The sequence below is a fragment of the Bubalus kerabau genome, chromosome 3, assembly GCF_029407905.1.
Source record: "Bubalus kerabau isolate K-KA32 ecotype Philippines breed swamp buffalo chromosome 3, PCC_UOA_SB_1v2, whole genome shotgun sequence".
Classification (NCBI taxonomy): Eukaryota; Metazoa; Chordata; class Mammalia; order Artiodactyla; family Bovidae; genus Bubalus; species Bubalus kerabau.
The window spans coordinates 144,842,200-144,853,481 of record NC_073626.1 but is presented as its reverse complement, the minus strand read 5'-3'; the positions used below and the strand labels follow the sequence as shown (position 1 = coordinate 144,853,481).

The 11,282-nt window shown below is 41.6% G+C and overlaps 1 protein-coding gene across 2 annotated transcripts in view; it reads right to left on the bottom strand.

Annotated features, from left to right (window-relative positions):
* Positions 1-8,959, bottom strand: part of BMPR2 (bone morphogenetic protein receptor type 2) — a 156,643-nt gene extending 147,684 nt beyond the window's left edge. Inside the window, exons 1-2 of one of the 2 annotated variants that reach the window (XM_055573126.1) lie at positions 8,476-8,959; positions 7,669-7,746 (exon numbers count right to left, since the gene is read on the bottom strand). In XM_055573126.1, the coding sequence (XP_055429101.1) occupies positions 7,669-7,744 (76 nt within the window). In that variant the 5' untranslated portion in view covers positions 7,745-7,746; positions 8,476-8,959. Of the gene's footprint in view, positions 1-7,668 lie in introns of both variants that reach the window. The other variant, XM_055573125.1, reaches the window with a different exon arrangement.
* Positions 8,960-11,282: the final 2,323 nt, after the last annotated feature.

Sequence of the window (11,282 nt, the reverse complement as noted above, 5' to 3'; positions counted from 1 at the left end):
AGTCGTAAGCAAAGAGTGATCAAACTACCAAATTCAGTAGAAAAGTCAAAGAGAACAAGACTGAAAAGTGACTGGATTTGGCAATTAGGAAGTCACTGCTCACCTAACATACAGTGTGGGGTCAGGAGGGCAAGTAAAGAGTTAAGGATACGGAAATCAAGAAGTGTTCACTGCTCTTTCTTTAAGAAGATTAACAGAGAAGATAGATATAAAAGGAGAGTTCTCTGGCGGTCCAGCGGCTAGGATTCCAAGTTTTCAGTGGTTGGAAAGTTAAGATTTTGCAGAGTGCAAACTCACCAAAAAAAATTAAAAAGTGTGGATCAGCTAGAAGACACACAAGAACACAGTCTCTTTTCCTATACTGGAGAATATCTACAGGAATTTCTCATCCTGAAAGACAGGCAGAGGGAGAAAATAATACAACGCTAAAGGGTTTACAAGATAGCAAAATACCTACCCATGCTTACAACAGCCTAGGATTGAATTCCCTTTCATAAAGTGATATAGATTATGGCATGAGACAGTTTGGAGAAGCGAAGCAGCGTTTCTTATTTTTCTTTGACTCCACCAACATTTAGAAAAGAACTATGCACAAAGGAAGCACTAATAAATATTTGTTAGCTGGACATTTTAGTTCTCCTTCCGAAAGTCCTGTATCTGTCCTATTAATGTCCCCATACCTTTCTAGCTGCTCCCATGAGTGCATATTGGAATAGAAACTGGGTCTAACACAAAACACTTCCAGTCAAACAATTACTGTATTGCAATTAAGAGCAAGCAATAAATGTTGTATTCTAGTATTCTTGATGAGGTAATGTATTCCAAAATGTTCATATCATTTATTTACTGGCTTATTTCTAACCTTACATAGACTACATATATATATTTTGTTGTAATCTTAGCTGTCATATCCATCTCACAGACCAAACAAAAGTTTAAAAAAAAACAAAGTTAAGTCTATTGCACTCAAATGTCTACCAAAGTCACCTTTTAGAAAGCAATTAAAAAACTATTTAGATTATTTAACTAAGAGGGGGAAATACTTTGATAATATGAGTCTCTTCGGCATGTGTAAGTGCTATGCAAGATGGTCAAATCTCATGAATTTCTAGATACTATATTCATTTTCTTCATATTCACCTATACTTATTTTCTTCCAGAAGATACCAATCAAATATTTCTTCTTTGGTAGACAGAAATTTAATATATGCAATATATCCACCTGAAGGTCTCCATGTATTACTAATTTGTAACTGAAAACCAAAACAATGTTACATTAATATATTCTAGTTTAGCTTAGCACTAGTTCTTTTTTCTAAACTTCATCAACAGTTCTCACCTAAACTTACTAGAAAAAAACCACTTCTTTCTTCCTTTTTGGCAGAAGGAAAAGGAAAATGGCCCAAATAAAAGTACAAACTAAATAAACATAACATAATACGAGGTGAGTAAAACACTTCAATAAATAACATATCATCCTTAAGACTGCTGCTGCTGCTAAGTCACTTCAGTCGTGTCTGACTCTGTGTGACCCCATGGACTGCAGCCTACCAAGCTCCTCCATCCCTGGATTCTCCAGGCAAGAACATTAGGACTAAGAACAATCAATAAAAAAAATTGTTCAAATTTTAAGAACAAGGTTTTGGGTAGTTACTGAGAGCACAAAAATAAGAAAAGTTTGGTTATCAGTACTGACTGATTAGAAGGTCCAGAATAGGTTACAACTGGCACAAAAAGTAAGAAAATAAATAAAGTAAAATCTCAGAAAAAAATCTTAGATCCAGTAGTTCTCAAACTTTTAAGATACATAAGTTTTACTTGCGGGAAATCTGTTTAAAATGCAGATTCTTAAAACTCAATGCCATTCAATATTAAGTGGGTCTGGGTTGGTGTCCAGGAATCTGCATTTCAAATATAATCTTGTCCAATTCCATAATACTGCAACTAAGAATACTATGTTAAATAGTCTATTTATCCAGAAGCACACAGAATGCAAGTCTCCTTAACTCAAGACAGTACTCTTCCTAGTATACCATTTAAACTATTTTGTAGTTAAAAGGCCTGAGACAAAGAAAGAATATGTTACTAATACATAATCTGCTGTATTGAGCAATTTTAGAATTCTTTTTTATTATTAATTCATTTAGTAACTCTTAAATTCTTGTATGTGCCTAGCAAAATGCTATATTACAAAACAATTTAAGATATGAACCCTGTCTTCTAGAGGTAATTATCAATTAGGAGGACAAGTGAAGTGAAGTCAAAGTTGCTCAGTCATGTCAGACTCTGCAATTCCATGGACTATATATAGTCCACGGACTTCTCCAGGACAGAATACTGGAGTGGGTAGCCTTTCCCTTATCTAGAGGATCTTCCCAACCCAGGGATTGAACCTAGGTCTCCCACATTGCAGGCGGATTCTTTACCAGCTGAGCCAAAGGGAGGCCCTAGGAGGACAAGGCAAATACACAAAACTAATCACCAAAAGCAAGGCAATACATGAGTAAGCACCAAAATTAGTGGTATGGCCACTACCCTAAAGCAATCTACAGACTTAATGAGATCCCTATCAAATTACCCATGATATTTTTCACAGAACTTAAAAGAATAATCCTAAAATTTATAAGGAACGATAAAAGACCCAGAATTGCCAAAGTAATCCTGAAGAAAAAGGAAAAAAATGGAGGCATAACCCTCCCAGACTTCAAACAATACTACAAAGCTACAGTAATTAAAACAGCATGGTACTGGCACAAAAACAGACATATAGATCAATGGAACAGAAGGAGAGCCCAAAAATAAACCCACAAACCTAGTCATTAATCTCTGAGAAAGGAGGCAAGAATATACAACAGAGAAAAAGAGTCTCTTCAGCAAGTGGTGCTAGGAAAGCTAGACAACTGAATGTAAACCAATGCAGTTAGAACACTCCCTCACACTACACAAAAATAACCTCAAAATAGCTTAAAGACATAAATGTAAGACATGACACCATAAAATTTCTAGAAGAGAACATGCACAAAACATTCTCTGACATAAATCCTAACAATGCTTTCTTAGGTCAGTCTCCAAAGGCAACAGAAATAAAAACAAAAATAGAGACTTCCCTGGTAAACTAGCAGTTAAGACTCTACACTTCTACTCGTGTGGGTTCAATCCCTGGTTGGGTTCAATCCCCAGGCAGGGAATTAAGATCCTACACGTTGTGGCCAAAAAAATAAATAAATAAAAGCAAAAATGGGATCTAATCAAACTTAGAAGCTTTTGTACAGCAAAGGAAACCATAAACAAAATAAAAAGACAAACTAAGAACTGGAAGAAAATATCTGCAAATAATATGACCAATAAGGACTTAATTTTCAAAATATATAAACAGTTCATGTAACTCAATAACAACAACAACAAAAAATCAAAAATGGGCAGAAGACCTAAATAAATATACAGATGGCCAACAGGCACATTAAAAGATGTTCAACTTTACTAACTACTAGAGAAATGCAAATCAAAAGCTACAATGAAGTATCATCTCACACCAGTCAAAATGGCCATCACTAAAAAGAACACAAAAAATAAATGTTAGAAAGCGTGTGGAGAAAAGGGAACTCTCCTATACTGCTGGTGGGAATATAAATTGGTGCAGCCACTAATGAAAGCAATATGGTGGTTCCTTAAAAAACTAGAGTTGCCATATGATCCAGCAATTCCACTCCTGGGCATATATACAGAGAAAACTATAATTTGAAAAGATATAAGCACCTCAATGATCATAGCACTATTTATAATAGCCAAGACATGGAAGTAACCTAAATGTCCATCAACAAACTAATAGATAAAGAAGACGTGGTATATATACAAATGGAATACTACTTGGTAACAGAATGAAATAATGCCATTTGCAGCAACATGGATGGACCTACAGATTATCATACTAAATGAAGTTTAAGTCAGAAAGAGAAACACAAATACCATATGATATCACTTGTATGTGGACCCTAAAATAGGATACAAATGAATTTATTTACTAAACAGAAACAGATTCATAGACTTAGAGAACTAAAGAGAAAGGCAGTGAGGGAGAGATAAATTAGGAGTTTGGGATTAGCAGATACAAACTACTATATATATAATATATAAGCAATAAGGTCCAACTGTATAGCACAGGGAACTATATTCAATATTCTATAATAAAGCATAATGGGAAAGAATATGAAATATGTACAACTGAATTACTTTGCTCTACATCAGAAATTAACATAACACTGTAAGTCAACTATATTTCTATTTTTTTAAAAAAGTGATATGGCCAGTTATAAAATTAACTGATTTACACTGACTTCATTCTGTACCTTTTATAATTAAAACTTACCCATCATCTTTCACGGTTAAGAAAGTTGGCCTTTAATGTAGTAAAGCTGGAATAAACATCTCTCTCCCCACATTTTACACACACACACACACACACACACCAACACCCACTCCAACAATACCACCACCACCACAATCCACATGCCATGATAGCTTTTGTAGACAACGTGTGTGTTGCTGAAGAGATGTATGTAAAACTGAAACCTAGTCAAGTGAACTATTTCAAATGCAGGAAGAATCAGCTGACACCGATGAGGCAGAATCAGCTAACATGGGTGCCAACTGAGCCATGGACACAACTGAGCCAGACAAGGAGAGAGGATTAAGAAAGGATGTAGGACTCCTGAACTCCTCTGGGTCCTGGAGAGCCTTCCAGGTTTGGATCCCAAAAATGAGACCATTCGAAATACCACGGACTCACTGGCCTCTGAGGCCAACAAAGATGGCAGGAAGGACAAGAAGGATGAAAACAAGAACGAAGACTAGAGGAAAAAAGAGTAGCTGAGTCTGGTTCCTCATATGGTGGAGAAGGACACAAGGTTACATCTGTTATTTGTAACCATTACAACCTAAATGAACAGCTTGGCAACTTAAATAAAAAAAATTTTTTAACAGAAGCTGACTCTTAAATAACTACTGCATTATATCGCATCCTTTTATTAAAATTAAGACTTTATTTACAAACCAAACCAGCATGTATTTTCTATAAATTCTAATTTCTGCATACTAACTGTTCCTAGAATTAAGGATCCAAGAACTAGATAGAATAAGTGGGAAAGAGGGACCCAAAAGAAATAGGATTTATCCATGACCCCACAGAGGGATGTGATGTCAATCTCCCAGTGTTATTTTCCTGTTCAGCTGCACCATTTGCACCTGTCTAGTTACATCACTGCATCTGTACATCCCAAATTCACACAGGCCCTCTCTAGCTACCTTACACTTAATGAAACTGCACTAACCACTCCAATATTAGGCAAAGTTTTACACATTTAGAACCATGACATTTGCATAACAAGTGCTGTACTAAGATCGTGTCAAGAGTCCCGGCTTCTTTTCAAAGGTTAATCTGAAGACACTAACTCTATCTCATGTTCCCAATTAGACTGAGAAGTTGTTGCCTTCATTAACATGGTAGGTAACATGGTAGGTGCAGGTTGTAATTTTAGCTCCACAATTTACTGTGTGGTGAGTTATTTAAATTCTCTGTACCTCACTCGGGGCTTCCCAAGTGGCTCAGATGGTAAAGAATCTGCCTGCAACACAGGAGACCCCGGTTCAATCCCTGGGTGGGGAAGATGCCCTGGAGAAGGACATGGCAACCCACTCCAGTCTTCTTTCCTGGAGAATTCCATGGACAGAGGAGCCCGGTGGGCTAAAGTCCATGGGGATGCACAGAGTACTTCACTCTCTATAAAAGGAGCATAACTGAACCTGGAGTAAAGAACTGTCATGGGGATCAAATGAGAAAATACATGTAAGGCTACTAGAACAGTTCCTGGCACGTAGCTAGCACTTAGTAAATACTGTTGTTACTATTATTGTTACAGATCTGAAATCCAACTTCACAAATTTTAGCATCTGGTAATTAGTAATACTGAAGAAAAAAAAGATGACTAAAATCACTTTTAAACAGTAATTAATCTATCCCTCTTAAGGACCATTATTCTAATATTTCATTTACCAAACAAATCACATTTTTTTAAGTCAATTGATCTTTCTCTTACGTTTATCAGTTCTAATCACAAAATAATAATTCTGTCAACTATAAATTAGAATCTGTGTTGTACAAAAGTCAAGAATAACCAACAGTGAAAAGTGTATGCTCTGAGATTTCTGCCCTTAGAATGACTGCTTAAACTTAAAGCCTTTTACTGTCTTCTTATTTTACAGGGACCAACCACATGGCTTATTACTAGAGAATTTAAAGAGGTAACACAATATAAAGTAATCTAGAGAAAAATCATTCACTTTTCCCCAAAAGGAATTGTGATGATTAGTAATATTAAAATATCAGTGTTAAAATAAATTCAGAAGTTCATATCATTTTAACCCAACTATCATAAACATAATAGACATCAATCAACAATATCAAAAGCACAAAAGTTCAAAATTTTTTTCAGTGTTTTCCAAATGGAAATATGAAATCTCCATATCTAACACAATGAGAAATTTACTGAATGTGAAAATATGCAGTTTTTAAATGGAAATATGCAATCTCCAAATCTAACACAGCATTGAGAATTTTATTGAATGTGAAAATTATACTTATTAAGAAAAAATAACTGGAAAGGTGTTATGTTGTCCTCTATTCATTTCTAAATGTATAATCTATCTGGCCATCCTAAACCCAATTTAAAAATTACATGCATAATTCACTCCCTAAAATTTCTAAAAGCAAATCACCAAAAGACTGCTTGAAAAGTAATTGCAAACAAAACGAGGTTTTTTCCTAAAGGTGTCTGAGAACTAAAGAACAAAATATCCTTAAGAAAGGATATTTACTGAAGCTTCCCTTTAAGCTTCAGTAAAATGTCAAAAGACTTTCAGGACTCAAATCTCCTAGAAGTCTTGATGTGAGGTCAAAGTTGCCTCAATGACAGGAAAGCCAATAGAAAGCCAGATGACTAAAACTTACCGAAAACACTTCTAAGCCCAAAAGTAATTCAAAAGTATACAAAATATGTGTCCAGATTGAAAAAATAAAAATTACTAATATACTTCAAAACAAAATAATGGTAACAACGATTAACAGTAGTATACAATGTATTAAGAATCTCTCAGATCTGCCTTCCTCAACATTTTTTGGAATAATCAAAGTACCAGGGATTCTCAAAGAGTGATCTACATCTAAAAATAAGCTTCAAGTGTGTGTTCTACAGTGGATGTCCTTTCTACTTACAGCCAATTCTGCTTCTTTATATTAAAAAAAAAAAAAAACTACAGGTCTGTTCCCAAAGATCTCCTAATAGGCACTGTTCACTGGTGATTAAAATATTATTTTTAATCCCTGCATTACCTCACAGCTAAAAATGTCAAGATACCACACCCTACGTGTCTTTCTCCCCCCCCCCCACCCCCCCGGCCCGGTGGGGGGAGTCGGGGGTGAGGAATACGAGGTGTGGGGATTTGAAACTCCATGAAAACGTGAAAGGTTAGCTCTCCGGGAGGACCGGGAAAGGAGCAGGTCCGGGCCGATCAGGGGACGCGCGGAGAAGGGCGAGCGCAGGCCTCGGCCTCTGCGGGCTCCCACCCCGCCAGCCGCAGGGAAGTGGCCCGGACGCGCCACCCGGGGCGACTCACCGGCCGCAGCGCTGACCAGCAGGACGGTCCACAGCAGCGAGGGCACCCGCCGGGGCCGCCGCGGCGACGAAGTCATCCCTATGTCAGCCAAGGAGAGCAGAGAAAAAGAAACACGGAAAGTGAATACGGGCGGAGAAACGCGGCCGGGAGGCTAGTCCTCGCTCTCGTCGGACTTCTCCGGCCCGTACTACAATGCAGTTTGAAAGGACAAATGGCAGATGGGAGGACCGAGCGGCAGAGTTTTCATTCCGCTGCACAAATTCCCTTCATTTCTCTCCCTCGCGGCTGGGGGTGTTCATTCGCCCAGGACTGGGTGCCTTGGCGCCCCAAACTGAAGGCATGTCCGTGGGGAGAAGCACGGAGACTAGGGAAAAAAAAAAAGCCCCGCAGTTATTTCCCCCGTAGTTTCACGATATCGAAGAAATATCCAGGTCTGGGAGAAAACATATCCAGGGTGCCGAAGGGTGGGCAGCGGGCATTCGAGGGGCGCCGAGGATCAGAACAAGTTCCCGACTGCCGGGAAGGGTGAAGCCGGACGGCCGGCGGCGGCGCCCGGCGACCCGAGGCGCATCGCCTGTGCTCCGGGAGGGCAAGAATCCTTTTAACTTTCGCTTCGGTGCTTCCCTTACTCCGATCTTGAGCACAGCAAATCCTCCTCCTTGACTGGATCGAAAAAGGTGCCTGCCTCCATGGACAAACCCACCGCCTTCACGCCTTCGCGGAACAATCCTGCGAGGGTTGGGCAGGTCCCAGCCGGAGGGCTGAGGGGCGGTGGGAAGCGGGGGAGGGGAGGGGTCGGCAAGCTACCCTTTCTAGCTCTCCTGGGTGCGCTCCTCGCTCTTTCTCTTTTTTATTGCTGCCGCTCCATCTTGCCTGAGGTAAATTCCACCGTAAAAGCTTCGTCTTCTGCCTTCAAGGGCTCCGGTGAGCGAATCACAACCCCCTCCCCAGAGGAAGCCGCCGCCGCCGCCGCCTCCTTTTCCCGCAGCTCTAGGCTCCGGGCGGAGCTCGGGTGTCGCGGGCCGAGGGCGGGGGGCGGCGGGAGGGCGGATGTAGGTGGCTAGGGAGGCGGCGAAACACCCCGCGCCCCTCCGGGAAGCACTTCCAGAGGCTCCGAGCAGACCAGACACAAAGGGGGGAGTCGCCGCAGCTGCCAGTCTGCGGCGCTCCCGGTCACCGGAGTCGCCCCGCCTCCGCCGCCGCCTCCGCCTCCTCCTCAGTCTCCAGCTCTTCCCGGCCCTGTCTGTCTCGGGCCTGTGGTGCAGCGCGGGCGGCGGCAGCAGCGGCGGCGCGACAAGGCCCGCACTGCGCCTGCGCTCTCGCGGCCCCGCCCGTCCCCACCCCTCGCTCCCGGGCTTGCTGAGGCTGACTCCCGGGCTCTCGCGCTGCGAGTCTCCCCCCAGCCACCGAGAGTAGGGCGGGGCTGGACGCCCGCGATGGGCAGCAATGGCCTTTCTCCTTGACGCTCACATACCTTCTAGACGGGCACGCGTGGGATTTGTGTGCTTAAGAGAGGACAGCCGCGTCTGTTGTCCAACCTTTGGCAAACTTCCGAGATCAGTGATTTAGCCTCTGACTCCTCTGGGACTCCTGGAGTAAAAGCCTGGAGGGGCAGAACTACCCCCTTTGTTTTTGGGGGCCGGCGCCTGCCTCTCCGTAGCTAAAAGAATCGGGACGGACCCGCCTTTCCCAGAACCAGAGACTTTGGCCTCCTCGGGCTACCCTCACTGACTCAAACAAAAGCCGGAATTGGAAAGACCACCGCTGTATTGATGTTTTTTGCTCTAATCGGTGGTCTGCTTCCCTCAAGTACCCATTACCGGAACCCTTCTTGGCTAACAGGAATATTGAACATTCGAAAGGATGCAAAGCTAGAAAGAACTCGTTCTTTTGCAATTCTGTTCGCTGTCCTGCTGTCTGTGCATATTTCTTATGCAGCGAGGTTTCCACTTCGAGGGTGGGCCTTTATTCACAAAGGCTGGGAGCCTTGGAAGCCCCTAAGGCATTTGAAAGGAAATTTGCGGTGAGGAGTAGCCTCTCAGGGTAAAGAGTGGGGTCGAGTCTACGCACCCAAGGGAAAGAGCAGGTCTTGCTGGTATCTAAGCCTCCTTTGAATCTGGCTCGGATCTATTTAGCAGGTTTTTTTGAATTGCAAAACCCCAAGCTACCAGGATTGTGGAAGGGAATTCTCCCCCCGCCCTGCAGCTTCTACACACTCCTGCAGGATCTGGTCGACTTGGGTGGGATTTTGCTAGGCGAAGAGGGAGAAGGTGACGTGCGTGGCGCCATGATCGGAAGTCTGGGTTTAATTCTTAGCTGCTAGGTGGAAAATCTGCGTGGGAGGGCGATCTTAGAGGTGAATTCTAGCCTTCCCTTCTACTAAGCAGAAGGGTTATTCTGAAGGCTGGTTTTACTGGTCTTTCATTGTAGCTAAGGGGCAGTTCCAAAGATACCTTCAAATATACACTCCTGAAGTCCTAATCTTTGCTTGCTTATTCAAGTCCCCTTTTATCTCTTTATCTGAACTTGATGTAAATAAATCTGCACATTCCTTACACTAGTTGGTGTTATCATACTAAGTATCTTATATAATTAGGGGTTGTGGTAATCCCAGCTCAGAATTCTCAGACCCTTTTTAGTGGAAATATTTTTATACTGTTTACCCTTAAGGCGGAGAGGGTTTTTTGTAGTAAAATCCTTTAAACAGAGAAGAAAAAAAAAAGGAGCAAAGGCTTTGATTCACGAGCTTTATGGTGTATGTGTGTGCGCGTGCGCGCGCGTGGCTTCCCAGGGGCTCAGTGCTAAAGAATCTGCCTGCCAAAGCAGGAGAGGAGGGTTTGATCCTTGGGTCGGGAAGATCCTCTGGAGGAGGAAAATGGCAACCCAACCCAGTATTCTTGCCTGGAAAATTCCATGGACAGAGGAGCCTGGTGGCCTAGAGTCCATGGAGTCGCAAAGAATCAGACACAGCTGAGCACAACGCCGTATACGTGTGTATGTATATCTGTGTATATGTGTGTGTGTGTGTGTGTGTGTGTGTGTATATTGCCCAAAGACTCAAAATTGTTTTACCATTTGATTTTCAAGAAATAAAAAAAAAAGAAAAGAAAGAAATAAGATTGAGCACTCAGAGTAACAGGAAGTAAGCACGTCAGAGGTAAGCACGTAGACAGTGGTAGTATACTGTTTTACTTTCTAAAATTAGGATTAAGTCTTTGATTACTCTTTTTACTTGCACAAAAATTCTCCTAAGAAACAGTGTACCCTTATATATTTATAAATGTATAATAAGTTATATAGAAAAGAAGTGAGTCCTAGAAAATTTACATGAAAAAATTATGCCACCAACTTGATATGAATAATTAGTAGATAACTAGATATACAACCCCCTTCCCTTTTCTGTTTTTCCTTGTAATATCTCAATTGGGACATGGCTGTTCACTCATTATGAGAAATAACATCAGAGAAGAACTGCTGCTGCTAAGTCGCTTCAGTTGTGTCCAACTCTGTGCGACCCCATAGACAGCAGCCCACTAGGCTCCTCTGTTCCTGGGATTCTCCAGGCAAGAATACTGGAGTGGGTTGCCATTTCCTTCTCTAGAAGAACTAGAACT